This window comes from Phoenix dactylifera, chromosome 15 (assembly GCF_009389715.1).
Source record: "Phoenix dactylifera cultivar Barhee BC4 chromosome 15, palm_55x_up_171113_PBpolish2nd_filt_p, whole genome shotgun sequence".
NCBI lineage: Eukaryota > Viridiplantae > Streptophyta > Magnoliopsida > Arecales > Arecaceae > Phoenix > Phoenix dactylifera.
In genome coordinates this window covers 4811685-4833654 of record NC_052406.1, presented here as the reverse complement: position 1 = coordinate 4833654, position 21970 = coordinate 4811685, and the positions used below count along the sequence as shown (strand labels likewise).

Sequence of the window (21970 nt, the reverse complement as noted above, 5' to 3'; positions counted from 1 at the left end):
GGGCTATTCATATTTATCGAAAGATAAATAATATAGCTAATTGGGTTGCTTTTTCATTATTTAGAAAAATTTTGTTGAAAAAGGCTGGCGATCACTCTATCGTTCTTATGTTATTATTATTATTATTATTATTTTTGAACTCTTATGGTCTACTCGCGTGTTTTGCGAAAAAAACAGAGAGAGAAGCGGTACAATGCCATTAATTAGAAGCCACCCGTGATAGATTCGACGCTGGACCGAGAACGACTGGCAGAAAATTATATGACGAAAATGCCCTTACATTTTAGAACTGTTTTTCTCTCTGCTGCCGTTATTTTTAGCGTTATTTCTCACTATCGTGAAAGAAACGGAAGAGATTCAAACCCAAAGCTTACATTCACTCACAGTAAGACTCGAAAAAAGAACTCCCCGGCCAACTTCTCACCCGCCATCGACTCCGTCGTTATAATGGAATTCTGGGGGCATCTCAAGGGGACGCGAAGGAGGCGAGGATGCCGGGATTCGGGTTAGGAGTTGGAGCGGAGGAATTGGGAGGAGAGGAGAGGAGGGAGGGGAGGAAGAAGAGGTCGGAGCAGCGGCATTTGAGAGCGGGAGGGAGGAGGAGAGCTGTGGCGAGCCCCGATTCCCTGATCTCCCACTCCTCCGACCACCATTCCGCCGGCAACGGCAACGCCAGCGTCCGTAGTGCCGGCAGCCAGTTCTCCTCCGCCTCCGGCAGCGCTGCCTACCGCCGCTCCTTCGGATCCGACCATGACCCACCTTTTTCCCAGCTTTCCGTCTTGGTTCTCTTCTCCCCCGCTGTGTGTGTGTGTGCGTGTGTTTATTTTGCTTTCCCCCTTTTCTTTCCAATTCTGGATAGAAAATGTGGAGTGATGGCTGTTAAATTTTTAAGGAGTTTTTCTTCGTAGTTTCGTTGCTTGTTAAGGATTAAAGTTCGCCATGGAAGGGGATGGGTCTGCCGCATTCTTTTGTTTCATGTTGGCTCATATGACAACGAAGCATTTTTAGTCCAACCAGATAATGCAAAGCTACTCGAATCCAATGCTCAAAGATGGTTAAAAAAAAATTGAAGAGAGGGAGAGAGAGGGAAGAATGGCGACTTTTTTCTTTTCCGTATTATAGCGTGTGTTTGCCTCTCCGTTGCTTATGTGGATTTTGTTTGGCTTCCTGTGGGATTTGAGACAAGTCTATCTTTTGTGATTGACATAGCATTTGGCGGGACGCGAGCGCTCCGGTGGAGCTGGGCTGGATCCAGATCCGGAGAAAGGTCCCTCTTTGCTTCTCTCCTCCCCTGATATCCTCACCACCCCACTCCACAAAGGTCGGTACCACTTGCCTTCCCCTAGTGATGTTACCATTGCTCGCAGTCAATAAAATCGCTCCCCGAATCCCTTCTCCATAGGGGATCAGGGAAAGCTTTTAAGCTTTTCTGGTTTCACAGAGCTAGAGAAGGACTCGGTACAGTCAGAAGAAGAAGAAGAAGAAGAAGAGCAGAAGGAGGAGGAGGAGGAGGAGGAGGAAGAAGAAAGCCTAGACCCAGCACAGCACTCCTTCTCTCATGCCCGCAGAGGTACAGAGCGCCCCTAAACTCCCTCTCCCGCGTGTAAAGTTCGAATCTTTATTTTGAACCTTGTCCTATAGTTGCTAGCTATTTTTCTGGTTTCCCTTAGAATGCAAGGGCCGCCGGTTCAGATCTGAAGCTGCCCCTTTACCGGGAAGGAAGCCCCGGAGGCGCAGGCCGGCCTCCCTCGACCTCAGCAATAGCCAGGGGGCCGATGCGGCTGTCCTGTCCCCAAGGTTATTTATTGGCGGTTTAGGAGGAGGCATGAAGAAGAGCTCCGCCTCCTCGTCCCGCAGCAGATCGGGCACATTCCCCAGCCCTGGGACGCCGAACTACCGGCAAGGTGTTGGAGCTGCAGGGTACCAGAAAGGATGGAGCTCCGAGCGGGTGGCGCCGCCGGTGGACAGCAGCCGGAGGTACGGGGGCAATGGTGTTTTGCTGCCATTCAACAACGGGAGGACATTGCCTTCAAAATGGGAGGATGCGGAGAAGTGGATCTTTAGCCCCGTTTCAGGTGATGGGATTGGGAGGCCGTCGGTGCCGCCACCTCATCATAGACGGCCCAAGTCGAAAAGCGGTCCGCTCGGAGCTCCCGGCAATGTTCATAGGGTCTGCTCTTCAGCGTCGCCACCGGTCCCCTGCTTCGACGGCGAGAGGGTTGGAAATTTCGCGGCAAGCTCGCCTTTTCTGGCGGGAGTCCTGATTCCAGAACGCGGGTGTTGTGGTGGCGGCAACGATGGAAGAGGTCGTGGAGGAGGGGGAGGGAAATCTTATTCTGCCAATACAGAGCCTTATATAGTGCGATCCGCGAGCACACAAGGGTGGGTGGATACACTGATCGAGTCGTCTTCCTCGTTACCCAGCTCACATGGCACCACTACACAAGGTTTGGGCGTTTCTCTTTCCCTTGTTTTGCTTATTCTGAAGATTATGGAGATATTTTATTGGGCATGAATCTAATATTGTGGTAATGTATTCAGTTTGTTCTCACGATTCTGCCTATTCACTAGGAGGGCTTATGCTGTCAAGACTTCACTTTGAAGGTTGTTTTAGACAGCAATTAAGATTTATGCATTAGAGTTCAGATCTTATTTTTGTAGGTGATCTAGAGGGTCGGTATCATGTTAACAGAGTGCAATAATGCTCCTTTGTAAAACCTTTTATCGACTTTCTAGGCTGATCTGAAATGTGCTTAAGACTTTGGCAAGTGGAACGATCCTGGACTCGCATCTAAGTTCTTCTGATTGTATTAGACTTATATGGCATGCCAACTCGATCATTTTTAATATTATCACTTAGAGATATATATGATTAGATTATAGTGTCATGTCCTTATGGTTCTTATAGTAAGTTTAGTTGCCCAATTTACCATCCAGTAGGAATTAAATTGTCGATCACTGATCAAAAAACTCCTGTACAGTCATGATACTTCTCATGATGAATTCTTACATTAGCTTAATTTATTTATCCAGCTTAGAAATGTCTCGTACAAGGCTGAAAGCATTTCCTATAGTGTATTAGACATTTGTAACTTTCAACTAGCCTTACCTCGACTAACTAATCAGCAACTGTAGAATGAAATCAAATGCGGAGTTAAGAATGCTCGACCTAAAAAATAACAGCATCATAAGACTGGATTAAGTGCACTCAGTACATTAGCTGCACATCGACATTATATGCAATAGCATGCAAAGAAAAATCTAGGATTTCTTGGGCCTATTGGGAAACATATGCAATTGTTACTTTTTAAACTGATATATAAATTGAGACGATGATGATGAAAATGCACGACCTCTTCATAAAAGTTTCTTGGTTTTAATCCTTTTTTTTAACTATGTTGAAAGGAGCGATAAGTTTCTATAATTATGGGGGATTAAATGCATATTGACATCTTGTTTTGTTATAAAATTTGAGAGGTCCAATCAGTAAATGGTGATCAAACATATAACCGTAAGGATTAGGTTGCATTGAAATGTTATTATTCTTTTACCTATCGCCTAATATATAGAATGAAAACCACATCCAGTTTATGTCATAAGGGCAGTCAAATCTTCAGTAGGGCTTGTACCTATATAGTCATAAGGAAGGTATGTTGAAACTAAATGTTACATAAAAAAATATATTTGTTAAATATATTGAAATTTGGGTTTTCCAATTTCTCAGGTTTTTACTGCACCACATAACACTCCTTAAAATGTTATGTGGTCAAGCATGATGAGACCATCCTTGTGGCAATTGCTCGAGACTTGCGGCAAAGGATGCCATATCAAGCATCTTGTACAATTTCTCAAGGTGCAGGCCAATTACAAGTACAATTGTATATACAAACATAACCATAACTATCTAGCCTTTGCCCAGCTATCTAGAGTCAATCTTATAGATCTTCATTGCCCAGCATTCCTATTTAAGGTCATGTTATTTAGGGCTAGCTTTAATGTTGCCTTGGAACTTTCCCTCATTTTTATACGACCTTTAGTAAAAATCACCATATCTCTTAGTGAAGCTTTTTTAGGTATCTATTGTACATATCCATATCAAAGTAATCGATTTTCCATTGCTTTATCCTTAATTTGTACAATTTCTATAGCTCCTCTAAAATAATCCTTGTTTACTTTATCCTTTCCATTGTCTCACATATCTATCTTAATATTATCATTTTTGCTATATCAAACTTGTTTATATATTTTTTCTCTTATTGTCCAGCACTCTAACTCTCTAAGCTATACAACAAGGTAGGCCTTGCAACAATTTTATAAAATTTTCTTAAGTCTCCAACATATATGCCTACCATATAATATTCTAAATGCACCTCTTCGCTTCATTCCACGAGCTCTATTATATATCTGCATTTAAGGTTTTAAATCCTATCGGATGGGGTTGTCCCAATTTTTCTATGGAACGGGACATGTTGTTGTCCTGCCCCGTTCCGACACTTGGGACAGAGGATGTCTTAATATATGCCGATCGGAATGTTGGGACAATAGCAAATGGTCCTATCCCGACACATGGGATGGTAACCCCATATCGGTGTCCATAGGGACTTGAATCCTTGTCTGCATCTATCTCCCCACTATTTGAATAATATCTTCTAAGTAACGAACCCGCTCACTTTATGGTATCTTTTGGTTGTCAATGTTAATTGATATCACATCTTCTTTTCTTATTCTCACTAAATTTATGTTTAATATACTTTGTCTTTGTTTACTAATTGTTAAGCCTATGTCGTCCAACCTTTTCCTCCACAAGTCCAACTTAGTATTTAATCTAGTTCTCTTTTCATCAATTAATATTGTATCGTCTTCAAATGCATATAAGCAATGATACATCGTCTTGAACATTTTTGCAGCAATTTTATCAATAATTAGTGCAAAAAGATATGAACTTCGTATCGGTCTTTGATGTAAGTCTGTAGTAATTGAAAATACACTTGTTGTACTGGAGCAACTCCTAACACTCGTAATTACTGCAGCATGCATGTCTTCAGTTATGTCAATATACTATTTATGTACACCCTTTCTTCTTAAATCCCACCAAATAACTTTTCTTGGTACCTTGTTATAAGCTTTCTCTAAGTTAACAAAGACCTTATATAAACTTTCTCCTTTTTTCTATATATTTAGTCAATTTTCTAAATAAAAGATAGCCTCAATTGTCGATCATTCAGGGATAAATCCAAATTGATTATTTGAAACAAGTATTTTTTTTAATCTTTGTTCAATTACCCTTCTAATAATTTCATGGAGTGAATCGTAAGCTTAATTATCCCATAATAAGAACAATTTTCTACATCACCTTTATTCTTACGATTTGGTACTATAGTACTCCAATCATGTGGCATTTTTTAGTTTTTAAATATTATTATATAAATTAATAAGGTAATTTAACTCAATATCTTCAAAGATTTTTCAATTCTCAATAGGTTTTTCATCTAGCCCTACTACCTTACCTTCTTACATTCTTTTCAAAGCTATCTCTATTTGATTTTATGAATTGTTGGAATAGAAACTTGACTCTTTCCTAATTCTACTTATTCAATAATTTTTATGATCCTCATTTAACAATTTTTTAAAGTAATATCTTCAACTTTCTTCAATTTCTGCCTTTCAGTAATATTCTATTATCCTCACCTTAATGCCTTTAACTTGATCAATGTCTTTAGATTTTCTCTCTCTAGCTTTAGTTATTTTATAATTTTCATTTTCACTTTTTTTTATCCCAATCTTTCATCCAAGTTATCATATGCTACATATTTAGCCCTACTGTTAACATTTTTGTATTTTTCTTAGCTTCCTTATATCTTATAAAATCCTTAACAGTTTAAAGCAAATATGTTTTAGGCCCTGTTTGGGGCAGCTGTTGGCAGTAGAGCTGTTGGAAGTAGAGCTGTCTGAAGTAGAGCTGTTATAAAAAGCTATTTGCTGTTTGGTAACTACATTTATAAAATGCTGTGGCGCTTTAACATTTGTTTGGTAAACAAACTAAGAAAATACTTTTGCATAGCAAAATGACCATAAAGGACATTACTAGTATTATACAATATTGCATAATAAAATATAATATATATTAATACATAAATATATGATATAGTATAATATTAATGTAATGTAATATAATATTATTATAATATAGTACTATAACATTGTTACTATAGGATAATAATTTAATATAATATTAAATTATTTAACATAACATAATATTATATTATATTATATTTGTAGTATAATACAATAATAAATGTATAAAATATTATAATTATTAGTATAAATTAATTTTTCACTCTTTTGATGACCATTTATCTCTCTAACAAATTTTCTAGTTAGGTGAAAAAATTGGTTAAATAATTACTAATATTTATTTTTATTTATTTAGTTATTATTTTATTTCATTAAAATATATTTATTTGTTCATTTATATACATATTTATTTTTTTATTTATTTTTCTTTTTTTTCTTCTCTTTTTTTTCCCTTTTCTTCTTTTTTTTTCTTCTCTTTTTTCTTCTCTTCTTCTCCTTCCTTCCTCTGTTTCCTTCTTCTCCCGCAAGGCCGGCGGCGCCGGAAGGGGGCTGGGCCGCGGCGGCCGCGGGAGGGGGGCCGGGACGGCGGGCCGTGGTGGCCGCGGGAGGAGGCCCGGGAGGGGACGGGGACGGCAGGCCCCGGTGACCGTGGGGGGAGGGGGGGAGGGAGGGGGCCGGGACGGCGGGCCGTGGCGACCGCGGGGGGGGGGACCTCGGGAGGGGGCCGGGACGGCGGGCCGCGGCGACCACGGGGGAGGGGAGGCCTCGGGAGGGGGCCAGGACGGCGGGCCGTAGCGCCTGCCGGGGAGGCGGCGGCCATGGCTGCCCCTTCCTCTTTTTTTTGCTGTGGGGGGTCGCAGCGGCCGGGGCGACAGGCCGCAGCGGCTGCTAGGGAGCGCGGCCACGGGTGGCCGGCGTGGTGGCAGCCACCGTGGGCAGCCACAGGCTGCCTCCCAAAAAAAAAAAAAAAAAAGAGGGCCGGCGGCATTGAGGAGAAGGAGATAGAGAGGGAGAGAGAGAGAGTGAGGATGGAGAGAGAGGAAGAGACGGTGGGATTGAGATTTTTGAGAGAAAAAAGGAACTTTTAAATGGGGATATTTTGGTAAAAAATACAGCTTCCCGACAAAGCTGAAAACAGCGTTTTCGGAAAGCTCCAAAATGGAGCTTTCCCCCAAAAGCTGTTTTCAGCTTCCCGCAAAAGCTGAAACAGCTTTTCCAAAATTTTAGCAAACATCATTTTTTATCTAAAAGTACTTTTGGAGGGCCAGAAAGTGCTTTTTGGCCATCCAAAAACTCCCCCAAACAGGACCTTATTTTAATTGCCTCCTCCACCTTGTTATTCCACCACCAAGTTTCTTTACTTGTATATCCTTTTCCCTTTGACTCTTTTAAAAATTCTTTAACTGCCCTCTTAATTCAGCTAGCCATTTGGCCCCATATTTTATTTGATTTAGTCTTCAAGTTCCAGTTTTCCTCTTTTAGTAATTTATTTTTAAAAGATATAATATTTTTTCCTTTTCTTCTTGCACTTAATGTATAAATTTAAGACTAGTAATATATGTTTTGTGGTTAAATTCTCTCCTGGTATCATATTACAATTTTTACATGCTGATCTTTCTCTTCTCTTAATGTAAAGTCGTCTATTTACGACAGATTTGATCCACTTTTAAAGATTATTAAATACTCCTTATTTTTAAAATACATGTTTGCAATTGTTAGGTCATAAAATATTGCAAGCCCACGAATTGAATGCCCCTATAAATTTCTATCTCGAAAACCAACTCCACCATGTATTCTTTCATATCCTCATATTGTTCTTCCCATGCTTGTTTAAATCACCACCTGTAAGTATCCATTCTCCTTCAGGAATACCTTGCATTAATCTATCATTTGTTTCAAAATTGTTTCTTAATCCTCTCCTGTATAAGCACTAACCACATTTATAATCCCCTCATCTAAAACTAATTTTATAGCTAGTAATATATCGCTTATTTTTTTTACATCAATAGATGTATATTTCATTACTTTGTCCATTACTTTTTCTACTCCATTTTATTGTTATTTACGTACATCTCTGGTATTATTGGAATTACTACCATTCCTTTTAATTTTTTGTAAACAAGCAATAATGACATTTCTACATGTTATTGTATCCACTAATTCTCTAGTCTTTCTGGTCAAAGTCCCAACATTCCAAGTAACAAATCTTCTGATTTTCTTTTTCTATGTAGTTACCTTCTTTACATGATGTAATTTCTCTTATCTCCTTACTATGATTGGTCACTATTGTACTAGTTACTACTAGAAGACTTTCTAATCCTAAATATCTCTCTTTGTCATTACAACTTAGGTTATGTTATAGCGGGTTGTTTACAGCAACTACCTAACCAACCCTTGCTAATTTGTCATGTTTTAGTAGGTCATTTATAGACAACGACCTAATCAACTCTCACTCCTTTGTCACTACAACCCCGTTACATTGTAGCAGGTTGCTTATGGATTCTAACCTAACCAATCTATGCCCTCTTCTTGCCACAATCAGGTCAAGTTATGGCAAATTGCATGGAATAGGGAATGCCCTAATATTGGCGTGCATCAGATTGGATATATTTCATAATTATTGACATATTTTTATGTTCATTTGTCAACCTGACATCAACCCTCCACCTTTCTCATCTGGGCTCGAGAACGGTCACGGAGGTGTTACAGACATGTATAAAAGTACAGTTTACATTGTCATATTGGGTTTCTGAAGGGTTTCACTCAGGATTTTTTTTTAAAAAAAAGACCCTCATTGCTGCTCATGTCACGTGTCACAGTTACAATGAAAGAAAGTGATAAAAGTATGCTTAATAGCCGATCATTCAAGTGACTTCATCTGGGAGAGTTTCTGGACTGTGTCATCTCAATTTCAAGACATTCTGAGGTCTGATGCTTCTAGTTGTGTTCATGTTAGAAGGGTCTGATGTAATTGTTATACCTAAAAAAAAATAGTATGCTTAAAATGGTCTAGATCTGAAGGTGGCGTCCTGTAATGAAAGACTTCATACTCTCTGCTGATGTATTTTGATCTGTAGGTAATTTTTTGCATTGCCTATCATGCTTAGCCATTAACTAGAGCATTTTAAACTTGTGCTCGGTTTTTCTCTGTAAGATGTAATTATTGCAGCTTGTTAATGACTGCATAAGTATACTCAGTGCGTGTAATTTCAGTTGCTGCATATGAAATAGGTCTCATGACATGATGTCGGAAAACTTTATTTAAAGTGGCCACACCTGCTTTGTAATCTTTCTTATAACTCATCCTTGCACCCGTTTCCGAAGCATTTCTTTATTCTTCTTTTTTGCTTTTTGGTTTATCTACCAACTTCTATGTGCCTGTATTTAAATCTATTCCTTCTTCAAATAATTGAGCCACACAACATTTGATTAGTAGCAAATATTGCATTATGTTGGATGGCCATTTGATGCCTTAAGAGTAACCAGTTGTATTGTATGCTGTATAGTTTTTTTTTTCACTCTCTTGCTCCTGTAACATTTAAGTAAGTTCCGGATCTTCTCTAATTATCTTTGGATTTGTTTGCAGATGTGAAACTTGAAAGCGCCAGAGTAGCAGCCACCATGGTTTCTCCTCTATTTTTGAGGAAGGACGTCGCGACACAAATGAGCCCCGAAGGAAGTAGCTCCACTTCTCCAAAGAAGAGGCATTTCATTTCCCCATCTGCACAATCAGCCCATCCCATTCAAGAGCTGGAAAGCCATTTATCAAAGTTGGAGGTAAGAGATGTACAGGTAGATGATCGAGTAACTGTCACCAGGTGGTCCAAGAAACACATAGCCCGTGGCTCTGATAGGCGTTTAACAAACATCATAGAATGGAAGAAGAAGACAGTGGGGGCTAAGGCTTCTTCCTGGGAAGTTGCAGATTCAGCAAAATCTATGTCAAAGTAAGTCTATCATTCTGGTTTTTACATTATGCTATTGCAAGATCAGCTATGGTTATGCAAATAAAACTTCTTTGTCGCATATTATGGGTACCGCATAGTTTCTGATGAATTTGTGGGAACACTTGATATTTAAAGTAGCAGATTCACTGAATTACTTACTCATAGGGAAACAGGTAGCAGTTGTTTATATAAGACTGGGCAACCTATGCAGAACTAGGATGCAGTTTTGACTACAACATGAGCTTTTGCATACCTATTATTTGAAAGGAAACTAGAAACCTAAACAGAAACTGCAGTCTGGATGGTATCAGGCAAGAGAATGAAGTGCTTTGTGTTACCTGATCATCTTACTATATTTTTGTCTCACATGAGCCGCCCCTTTTATTCTTAAAGCATCTATGTGCAAAAGTGATCAATCTGCATCTCTTCTCTTCTTATAGTTTTAATTGAAGCAACATTATTAGGAGATCCCTTTACTGCTAAGTACATAAACTGATTTCCCAATTAAAGATGGTCAATCTCTTAAACTAAAGATGTTCAAGAAATATCATCTATGGAAGGCTTCTTTGACTACAGTTATTCCTGTGTTCATCAATTCTTGTCTTCCTACTTAGGGGTTATTGATAGCGCTTCCCCTGAGCTATTGAAATGCTGTTGATAAACTTCAATATTTTTCTTTTGATGTCTAAAACCTACTACACATTTTAAAAAGGTGCAAAAGAGAGGAAGCTAAGATCACAGCATGGGAGAATTTGCAGAAAGCAAAAGCTGAGGCAGCGATCAGGAAACTAGAGGTGCTTCACTAAACTTGCATGATTTACCATCAATACCATGATATTGATCTAACAATTTGATGCTTCTATTTTTTGGGTAAAATGCACTATAGGTCATTAGGTTGTAATATATTATTGATGTTCTTATATTTTTCAATTGTAGTTTTGTATAGCTCATGTTTGTCGTTGTTTGTCAATATAAGGCTAGAAATGAAACCTATATCTGGGGCTTAATTTAGTCATTTTGAGTGTTCTTTCCAGATGAAACTAGAAAAGAGGAGATCTTCTTCAATGGATAAGATTTTGAACAAGCTTAGATCAGCCCAGAGAAAAGCACAAGAGATGCGCAGTGCAGTGTCCGCGAGCCAAGCAAGCCGCATAGCAAGGACTACAAAGAGGGTCTCGTACTTCCCTAAAACTGGTCAAATCAGTTCATTTAGTGGATGCTTCACCTGTCATGCCTTCTAGCGCTGCACAGTTTTTCCCATCAATTATCTATTCCCTTCTCAAAGTTTGAGTTAAGTTCAATTCTCATGATGCTGTTTTAACTCTATTCTTCCCACCTTTCATTCTTTTTCTCCCTTTTCTTATTCTTGTTAGAAGCAGCGCCAGTTTTCATGTTCTCGAGTTTCACCATACTTCAGGTGACCAGGTAGAGTTGTGGATTGACTAAAATTGAGAAACAACAATGTATAAATAGTTTGCCTTAAATGATCACAAATACACTGAAACTCTTTCTTACACTAGGATATAAATATCAATATTGCCAGAGAGTGATGGCTCTAGTTGTCAGAGGGCTAGGAAGAGATTTAACCTGATTTACCTCATGCAAGAAACAACACGGAACAAATTCTTTTCATAACAGCAAGATCTCTGTTACACCATTATCAGCAAGCACATGAGGGCAATGTACTCAACAACTAAGATCCTTTTATTGTTAAGGACATAAATGTACTCACTATGATGAACCCAGTTACAAAAAGATACTTGGAAGGGCTTAAGATTTCTTGGTGAATGTAGAGATGTCCTGCAATCTAATCAGATAGTTCCTTGTTCACTTCAGGGGTGCAGTTTAATCCAGCTATGTAGTGATCTTTTGTTTTCACAGCAAGCCTGAGTTAAATAAGAGTACCACCGGATGCCTTATCTACACCATGGACCAAACACAAATCTCAAGTCCACCATGTAATACACTCAGGCCTTACGTTTTTAGAGAAATTCCCACCACGCTGATGACCTAAATCATTCCCTATCTACAGAATTTGCCAATTACTTATTTTAGTAGCAAACATACGAAGAGTTTCTGGGCAGAGCGCAACTTTGGTACTTCAGTAGTAGTGATTTCTTTCTTAGGGTAGGACAACAAAAAGCTACTTCAATGATGGAAACGTTATAAGGTCGAAGCTAAAGCAGAAGTTGTTAAAAGCTGGAAGAAAAAGCGAAAGCTTGGTCGAAATGGCTCTTGACCCGTTCAGAAGTGGAGACGCAAAGTGTTACTTTTCAAAAAATGAAAAAGGAAGGAGTCAGGCTGATTGAATTGCCATTGAGCTTTTAAGCAACATATTTTTAATCAGACAATTTCTTCCAAACTTTCGATCTCTAATTGCAAAAGGAATTTTTGGACTTCTACTTTTAACTGGAATGACTAACTTCCCTGGCAATTTAATCCCAGCTAACTCCCCTAAGAATTATGCAGTCCTCATTTCTTGTAATTTACTGATTGACTTAATTGTTTTATTTTAATTTTTCTAACAGGAAAATTGCTGCTTTTGTTTAGGTAAAGAGGAGTGCTGTTAAGTTTGACAGGACGGGAATTGGAGATGATCAGAAGCCTCAAGTAGCATTTTGTATCATATATCAGTTTTTTTCTTTTTTGTTTTATGACCATCTGGTATATTCGAAAGCTATTTTCTTGTCAAGCTGTTATTTAGTACTAATAAATTGGTCTTATGCAGGCAGATTGCAAATAATAACCCTTTAGCATGAGATTAAAAATTTAAAATTCTGTAAGATGTTTCAGGATCTGCTGATGTTTGCCACATGATGCGTGTCAGATGTTGGATCCTTTTTCTGGATATTCCTGAACCGAGGAAATGGAATAAGCTGCAGTATACTCTGCCAACGCATGATCAAGTGAGCCCATCAAAAACGCCTCAAAAAGCATGGTGGTGTTGTGATGCCTGAAACGCAAGGCCATTATTTGGAACCATGTTATGAATCCTTTTTGCGCGACATCTTATTATTTGGAAGCATCATGGGTAGGTCAAATCCTCTTTAAATACATGGCTTGGCTCATGGAATTTGCTATTAAGCAAGGCCAGTCTTGTTAAACGAAAAAAGAGATGCATATCTCCTATCGAACAATCTGATTATTTTTGTCTTGCCTAGGAAAATGCTGCATTGCTGTGACAGTGTAGTGGATTCCTACTTCTAGCAGGCATGCTGCTGTAAGAACAACCTCGAATTTAACCAATCATGCTGGGTTGCACCATTAACAATGGTTGGAAAATAGTAAGGAATTCTGTGTTCCCAAATTGTAGTCTTTTAGATGCGGGTTTGTTAGAAGGGATTTGTACTTAGGAACACTGTGGACAGTATTTTCTGGTCTTCCCTTGTTATCTTCCCATGTCCCACCATCAAGAGGTGATGATAACGAAGAGTTCTCAGTTGCAAATTGGTGTGATTCGTGTGGATTAGTTTTTTCTAAGAGCCTATCTAACCTTAGTCCAGATCCTAATCTTTGAACTACTGAAAGCCAAAAAAAAGAACTATGAATTTTTTTTTTTCTTACAAGATTTTAGTTCGATCAATCCACGACTCGATCCTATAACAATATTTAATTCTTTAGCAAATATCAGAACGTTCTGTTTTCACCCTCCGTGGAAAATAAGTGGTAAAAGAAAGAACAAAATTAAACAGGAAGTATATCAAAGAAGAAAACAAAGCCAATGAATGCATCTTGTAAATCCTATCCTCCTCCCCCCCTCTGCAAAAAAAAATAAAAAAGGCAACCCAGAAACTAAAGATACATTTTCTTGCGTCATTTTGTTTGCACCCCCTGTCATCAAAAAATTGCTCGTAATCCAACCAAATCTAGCATTCAGCGACAGAGCGCGTCCGAATCTTAGGAGGAGAGAAAACATTTTAATAAACAGGGAGTCAAAAGGCTGGAGATCTAGGTGGTTCCACAGCACATGATGGCCTGACAGCAGCGGTACTGTTTCTAGAGCCAGAGAGGTATCCACCCAACCAACGCAGGGAAAGCAACGGCGAGCCACCTGTGGAACCGACCCATGTGACCCAGGCCGCTTAGATCGCAGCATCCCACGTACCATGGAGTTCTGAATACGGAATTCCTGCAGCCAAGACTGCTACTTCCAAGGTTCACTGCATTCTCCCAAGAATTTCTAATGAGGTTTGCTCATGGAACAATCTTAAGCGCCACAATGATGTGGTGGGGTTGAGAAGTAAAGGGACGTATAGAAGAAGTTGGTTGGGGAAATTTAGACCAGCCGTATTTGTTACACATTCTCTCTTCTGTCCTTTAGGCTAGGAGGGATGTATTGGAATCAAGAAAAGAAGCCCTAAAAGAAATTTAGATGAGAATAAATGAAGGAAATAACATGGCAGCTCCCACCTTAATTGTAGGTTGGTCCCTCTACAATGCATATAGATAGGATTCGAAATCAATCTGTCAAAATCTCGTGGTCCATGTATCTCGATCCAATTTTTTGGTGGTCCTGCTTCTGATAGTCTAAGATGCCAAGCGTTCTACAATAATTTCACCCATAAGGAGAAGACTCTCTGGACCACAGTTGTTTTTTTTTTTTTTCCCCCAACACATGGCTCCTACTCTAATTGATGAGCTCATGATTGTCTGATGAAGGCGAAGCAAGGATTTCTTTTTTATCTGCCTTTTGACATGATGGTGGTGCTTATTCATGAGTATTGTATTTGCACCAGAAGCCATTCAGGCTTGCATGGTTGCTGTTTTTTTTTTTTTTTGGTTATGGCATGATGGCATCCATTGCAATCTCATGTTTACAATCAAGTGGCAAGCTGAAAGAGATGCTTTTTCGAATAACATATCATCATGGCTCATGGGTTTAGCAATTGACTTTCAGTGCATGGTGCATATCTAGGAGTTGACCCAGAATGGAAGTTAATTTGCTGATTAAAAATGACTGGCGTTGCCACATGCGTGGACCCATCTTCTTAGATATTTCATGTCAATCAGTGAGAGTGAGAGAGCTATGAATGTCATATAATTTAAAGAGAGAAATAGATATTTAATATATAATGCTATGTAATATTACAATTACATTTCGCATGAAGAGAGGAAAAATTAGAGACAAAAGGTAATTTACATACACTTGTTGCAATAAATTTGTCATCACCTTATTCATTTTTTTGTAACAATTTTGTTGTTTTTTTATCTTTTCAATTTTGGTTCAAAAAGCAATTTGAATTTGTACTTTGTATAAGATTTTTGAACTCAGATGGCGCCAGTAAAATCGGTACAATGTCTAAACTTGGTTAACTATGAAAATTAAATTATGATTCCCATTTGAGTTATTGAGTTTGGACGTTATATTATATTAGATGGGAGAGCGAGGTAACACCCGGGGGTGGTGGGTGTTGGGGTAGGACAACTATGACAAAGATATGTTCACCGACATGCAACGTGCAAGGTGGACACTGAAAGCAAGACGGAGCATTTACCAAAAAAGATGGAGGAAATGATCGATCATTCCCATGATGGATCAAGCCCACAGCAATGCATCGCCTTTACGCCGTAGTACACCTGTTTGTATGTACTAGACTTTGCACAACGAGCGAGCGAACAAGCGAGAGAGAGAGAGAGAGAGATTCCCATTATGATCGAGATTACATTGGAAGGAAAACTGCAAAGGATTTATCATTATATCTACTCATTTGTTTTACCGAGAATACATAAGAATGAGTACATAAGCCCAAACTCGACTTCAATACAAGACACCATCATAAGATTCTGCTGTTCTTAGACGATAAGATAGAAGAGTCAAAATTATTTCTCGGCATACATTCCCTGTCCAAGTTATAGGACCGCACTCAAACTTTTAGAAACCAAAAAACGCAGCTAATTAAACTTGAACTTCTTGATGCCATTGCAGTTTGAACTAGATCTGCAACTTGGGTGGATTAGGTTGAATTAAGAATAAACCTAAAATCCAACATCTAAATTTCCCAACAAGTACTATAGACAAAAAAAAAATGCCGACATATACATGCCAATGCTAGGTAGAAGCGTTGGTAATTTATAAGCGTCGGCAGGGATCGTGGAAGGCAAATTGTAAGACGATGCTTATAAGCATTGGCGGCAGCCAAAGAAGGAGGGAAAGAAGCAGACAATACTTATAAGCATCGTCGAAGGACAGGAGGGGAATGAGCAGGCAATACTTAAAAGCATTGTCAAACTCCTATGCACTAACCCTCTCCTCTTAACACTAATTTCCACCGGTTCCTCTTCCCATTAGATGAGATCACCACCGTCTCCGAGAGGATCGAGCGCGTCAATCCCCTCCTCAAACACATCTGGGCCCTCAAGATTGTGAGCTCTCTCTCCTTCTCTTCCCCCAACCCTCAAGATCGAGAGCCCTCAAGGTCCGCCGGCCTCCACCTCCTCCGCATTAGGTTAGGAAACCTTCCGAGAGCTACTTTACTTTTTTATTTGCATGTTTCTAGAGAAATTTAAAGGATGGATTCGATTGCGCGCTCTTGCTACTATGGCAGATGTCAGGCGGTAAGAAAGCCACCCTGACGATCGAGCCCTTGCGGCCTCTAGCAGCCAAGGAGGAGCCAGAGCATGAGCTTGATGGCGGGATAAAGAAGGTCACCGTCTTCTTTAGCACCCAGACCAGCACCACGAAAGGCTTCGCCAAGGTTAGGATCTTTGGCACCCAGACCGACACGAGCTTGATTGATTATTTGTGGTTTGCTCTTGAGCATTACCTCGTGAGTTGCAATTTGTATGTTATTTTTTCTTTCCAGTTTTCCCTACAATTATTTTTTTATTTATTAATTTTGTTTGAAAATCACAGCTATGGAGATGGTGAGACAACGAATAATGCTGCTAGATTCTACAAATGGCATATTGTAAACAGCTTATACAAATGGTAGCTTATCTTGAAGGTAGTGTTTGGCTTTTTGTTTTAGGGGAAGGAAAGGAGAGTTTGGCCAGATTGTAAAGAGCTTATACTAATCATGCATCTTTTTAAATAATTTTTTTATAAAAATAATTATAACGATGCTTTAAAGCGTTGCTATTAGAAGCGTCCATCGCTAATTAGCAATGCTTATAAGCGTCTCTAAATGCCACGTCGGCAATTTTTTTTTAACGCTCACATTGCCGACGCTTTTGCGATACTTTATAAAGCATCGCTAATATAACTAACGATGCTTATGTCGGTATACGCAATAAAAAGCGTCGGCAATGTTCATTTTTTGTAGTGAAGTTTGATTTTGGGTCAGTTGTTAGATGGAATGACATCAAAAGGTATAGGATGTTGGAGACCATATGTTCAAATTCTTTCCATGCAGATTCTTTGTTCAGGTTGTTGGAGATCATGAGTTCAAATTCTTTCTATGCAGAATATTTATTTAATTAACCTGGTTTTTTATATCATCACTATTCTAGTCTTTCCATACCTAGATCCAAGCCGCACATAAGATAGGGTGTCACATCACATATATTTTTGCTTTATTCCTTAATAGCTTAAGCTTGTGGTAAAAGCATTTGAAACTTGGACTGGATGCCGGGCGCATTTGAACTTAGCGTTCCCCTAACAATCTTTGGCTTTGAGTTTATCTTCACAAAGTATAAACTTTTCCAACAGCAGTACTAGCCTCAAAATGAAGTTGGCAAGTTGCTTTTTTGTGTTCATAAATTAGCTAAATACTCCTTCAGTCACCTGCCTTTAACGAAACAACAACATTATCTTGACTTACTCCTTATACAACTGTGAGGCTCTGGATTCTTCACTATAACAATCATGAACTGATTATTGCTATAGATGGGCGGTGCTTCAAGACAACAAGCATAATTACTTTCAAAATGGCTTGGCAAGCTGTTGTAATAACTATCATGTACTCAATTTCAAAAGATAAATATTTAAACCCTGAGCCGATGTCAAAGATGAGCCTAGTGATGCTCTTGCTTTATCTATCAAACCTTATGCACAATTGCTGTAAAAACAACCACATAAGTTAAACTCGATACTATTAGTATACCAAGTCATGATCACTTATTGTCTTCAAGTATCCTAGGATTTTCTTCTTGTGCACAATTCACTTTACGCAAGCTCTGAAAAACAAATAGTTTGCGTCTACAATATATAGCATTATATCTTTGACATCAATGCAATTAAGCTTTTGTAAAAAACCAACCTCTAGTTTCTCCTCCTAATCATTCAAAGAAAATTTCATAGCCATCCCATTGGATTTTGAATTGGGTTATAATCATTTATTGTATATCTATCAGGCAAATATGCAATGTATTTCTTTTGAGAAGCATAAACTCACATACTATACTATTTTACCCCAAGCCAAAGAAACTAGTTCGTCAATCCAAAATCTGTCACTTAAAACTCATCAACTATATGAGACTTTGAATTGTTAATAAATTTATCAGTATCTCTAACATAAATAAATTATCCACCGTACAACCAAATAATTAGTGTCTCCAAAACTTGAGTCATGACTTGGTGTAAGTGCTGGCTCACTTCCACTTTGCTAAAAACATTCTACTAAAATGTAAATCAACCTTTCTATACCATGACCTTAATGCTTACTTGATCACATAAAGTGCTTACATAAGTTTATACACTTTATCCTTCCTTCCTTTAGTCTCATAACCCCATGACTTCGATCTCGATACCAAATTCCTCATGCAAAAATCTATTCAAAAAAAATCAAAGTTTATATTAAGTTGAAAAACATTGTACTTATTATATATTATTATAGCCAAAATAATTTTAATATATCAAATCTAGCAGCTAGAGTAAAAGCTTTATTAAAACCAATACATTGTCGCCATAGATATTCTCTAACTAAAGTAGTTATTTCGAACTTCTAAGCTTATCTTTTTTTCTGATAAATTGGATAAATTAAACCGTTCGAATATAAACACAATCGAATAGGAAGATATGTCGAAGAATCCCAAAATGCAATCCCAACATAATTGGTCATATAAGATGCTATTCAAACGATTGCACTATTAACTTTCCCGTATATTTGTCAAACCTTGATGAAAATAAGGCATCCATCAATCGTAAGCAATACTGTAGAAGGGGGTGGATGTTGACTTATCTCTCGCATAATGATACTGAATAATTTTTCCAGAATCAGACTCAACTGTTCTCTTCATAACTTCTTTGATTTTAGTCAAAAGCCATTATATCAGCCTTCCCTTCTCCTTCAATGGCCATGACCATGTCATTAACTTCTAGGGTTTTGTCAGTTTTGCTTATCTCTAAATATATTTATCTTTCTCTTTCAATATTTGGATTGCAGAGGAAGTTTGGTAAAAGTGTAATACCTTTCTAGGGTTTTGTTGACTTCCTAGGATATGCTGTGATATCTATACTTTCTCACAGTACTTTGCGCTAATCCAAGTTGTAGTTTTTCCTTACCAAAAAAAAAAAAAACGAATATCCACCGCACAAACCGGCGTAACATCCAAAAACCGTACCTGGGGCTCTTGGACTGAAGTGTACACTGTATATATGCATAAAAAAAGCTTTGCACCGCGTTTTGTTTATTTATCATCTCTGAATTGTATTCCATGAAGACAAGAATGAGACCCCTCGTCGGCATGCTGGCCATTGAAAGTCACTGGTTGCGGCCGACCTCCACGCCCAACCAACGCTGACTACGTACCCATCTCTCCAATCGCCATATCCCTGGGGCCGAAGGAAACCATGACCAACTTCTTCCACCTAAACCAAGAGACCCGTGCTGCAACAACACCCCTTGCAGCACCGATGGTCGGTCTGAAACCGATGCGGGTGGTGGTGCCGCAGACTCCAGAATCCAGGAACAAAAGAACTCAGCACAGGGGCCCCAACGCTGCCATGTAGGGCTTCTGAGATCCAATGCATCGACTACTCCATGGATGGCCTTCACATGGCAGCAGCTACCCCAGCTCCGACGAAGACATCTGCTCACCCACATCGTTAAAAACTATATATAGCGCGTCAGAGCAATCACGTGGAACTCCCATGCATGCATCCACCTCATTACGCACCTTTAAGGACTGCCTGACGTGGAAATTAGACATCCTGTGTGAGTCCTACATGAACACAGGATAGAAAGCATATATATATACCTAATAGTGCAGATTGGCTGATTAACTGAATGAATTGTACCCGCTGGTTTATCTCTCAACTTGGATTATTAGTAATTACATTTTAATTTTAAAGATAGTTTTCTAATGGATTTCTTTATTTTTTGAGAGCAGGAGATTCGATTCATCGAGGTAATAAGGTTTGTAATGATGTAGATGAGCTCAAATCCAGACACAGGAAGTCTCGGCAATATGACATATATATGGTGGTAATTCATACGGTAGCAGAGGTTAAGAATTTGGAGAGGAGATAAAACTTTATATAAACAACATACAGACAACCATCCTTATCGCAAGTCCTATACATGGAACCAGAAACACAAAAGAAAAGGAAGAGTTTCTATCAGTTTGAAGCACTTCAAAATAGCATTGCTTCACAACCGACCTGATCGACCTCAACATATGTGGTTCGAATTCATATAGCTAGACTTCATGAACCCTTGATCTGGCAGCTGATAGGCCATTCCGAAGCTCGAGTGGTTTCCACTAGATGAGAATCCTCCGGCCGAGGACGGCGCGACGAGCCCCATGCTCTGGCTGGCAGCCGCCCGCTCCAGCGACCGCACCTGGGTCTTCAAAAACTTGACATAGTGGATTGCCTCATCCAGCATCGAAGCTGTGTCCATCTTCGTCCCACCGGGGACGAGCCGCTGCAGTATTCGTATCCGTTCGCTAATCCGCTCTCGCCGGAGCCGTGCGGCCACGCTCTGGGGGTCCTTGGAGATCTTAACGTTCCGCCGCCTGGGGCGCTTCACTGACTCCGGGTCGATATGGATGGGCTGCATAGCGGCTATCCGGAATATCATGTCCCTCATCGCCGCCGCGGAGCACGGCTTGTGACCGGGGGAGGTCTCACCGGCCAATGGCCCTGTGATGTCGGTGTTCAGTGTGGGGCAGGCGAAGAACATGGGTGCAACGAGTTGGTCTTGGGTGGTGGTGGTACCAACGAAAGGCACAGTCGGCTGGGGACCAGATAGCATGGGAGAGGTTGGGGTGGTTGGAGAGCTGTTGAATTCTGGAGAGGGAACAGCACTGCCGAACTCGGTGGATGGTGGTAGCTCCAAGAATTCAGCAACTTTCTCCATCTGGATCCTCATGTTCATCCAATCCCTTTGGGTCTCCGGGGAGGAATTTAAGTAGTCTAAGTCCATTGGCTGGGCGATCAGAGAGAAGGGGATGTGGAAAGGGGGGGAAGAGGAGAGTTGATATCAGAAGGATGCAAAGAAGATGGACAGCTAAGTGATGAGGGGAATGAAAAAGGGAAAGAACAGTATATTTTGGCTTGCAGGTTGAAAGGTTAGCTATCTTTGGCCGGACCGGCCCGGACGGGACCTATATATAAGAATTTGGTGGTACATTTGATTGAATAAAGTATCGATTTTCTCTCTTACTAATGCTTCTTTTCTGCTTTCGTTTCTCCTAATGGGAATGATGGGAAACGCATTATTGGGAAAAAGACCAAGATTTCAGGACGTCGCATCACATGACGCGGTCAGAAGGCAGAAACACTCCCGCGCGTCTACCTTTTAAATGAGGTGGCCCCGCCGAAAAGGAATCCAACGGAATGGTAGGTCCCACCAAGGCACGTGTCGGAGATCTAGCGAGGTTAAGGTCCACACGGTCGTTTATCTTCGGTTATCCGCTTCCCTCGGAAACGGGCTCCTGTCCATTACTGGGCCGGCGGGGCCGCTTTAGAGGAAGGAGGAAATAGGAGTTTTCCCCCCCTTTTTTTTTCAGAAAAAAAGAAACAAATGCCGGAAGCTGCCGTGTAACTTCCACGTAAGTATTACTTA

The 21970-nt window shown here is 39.7% G+C and overlaps 2 protein-coding genes across 6 annotated transcripts; one reads left to right on the top strand and one right to left on the bottom strand.

Annotated features, from left to right (window-relative positions):
* The first annotated feature begins 368 nt into the window (after window positions 1–368).
* Window positions 369–13306, top strand: LOC103712515. Of its 5 annotated transcripts, none has more exons than XR_005515114.1 (8): window positions 369–782; window positions 1210–1321; window positions 1403–1570; window positions 1671–2447; window positions 9662–10022; window positions 10735–10816; window positions 12573–13053; window positions 13184–13306. XR_005515114.1 is itself a non-coding variant. In XM_039134171.1 (8 exons), the coding sequence occupies exons 1-7, from the start codon at window positions 492–494 to the stop codon at window positions 11261–11263; spliced, it is 1998 nt and encodes a 665-aa protein (XP_038990099.1). In that variant the 5' UTR covers window positions 383–491; the 3' UTR covers window positions 11264–11312; window positions 12573–12805. The 5 variants fall into 5 exon arrangements, 4 of the variants coding, with proteins under 4 accessions (XP_038990101.1, XP_038990100.1, XP_038990099.1 ...); XM_039134171.1 differs by lacking the exon at window positions 13184–13306 and adding an exon at window positions 11057–11312 and having other exon boundaries at window positions 383–782; window positions 12573–12805; XM_039134174.1 differs by lacking the exon at window positions 13184–13306 and adding an exon at window positions 11057–11312 and having other exon boundaries at window positions 384–782; window positions 1442–1570; window positions 12573–12805.
* A 7054-nt stretch (window positions 13307–20360) lies between these two features.
* On the bottom strand, window positions 20361–21477 carry LOC103712543 (transcription factor HEC1). The gene has a single exon (XM_008799094.4). The coding sequence runs from the start codon at window positions 21326–21328 to the stop codon at window positions 20573–20575; it is 756 nt and encodes a 251-aa protein (XP_008797316.1). The 5' UTR covers window positions 21329–21477; the 3' UTR covers window positions 20361–20572.
* Between the last annotated feature and the right edge of the window lie 493 nt (window positions 21478–21970).

Coding starts and splice junctions, on each gene's coding strand:
- LOC103712515 (XM_039134171.1), top strand. CDS start 492: ATGCCGGGATTCGGGTTAGGAGTTGGAGCGGAGGAATTGGGAGGAGAG. Junction 1,322..1,402: donor CACCACCCCACTCCACAAAG/GTCGGTACCACT, acceptor CCTTCTCCATAG/GGGATCAGGGAAAGCTTTTA. Junction 10,023..10,734: donor TCAGCAAAATCTATGTCAAA/GTAAGTCTATCA, acceptor CATTTTAAAAAG/GTGCAAAAGAGAGGAAGCTA.
- LOC103712543 (XM_008799094.4), bottom strand. CDS start 21,328: ATGGACTTAGACTACTTAAATTCCTCCCCGGAGACCCAAAGGGATTGG.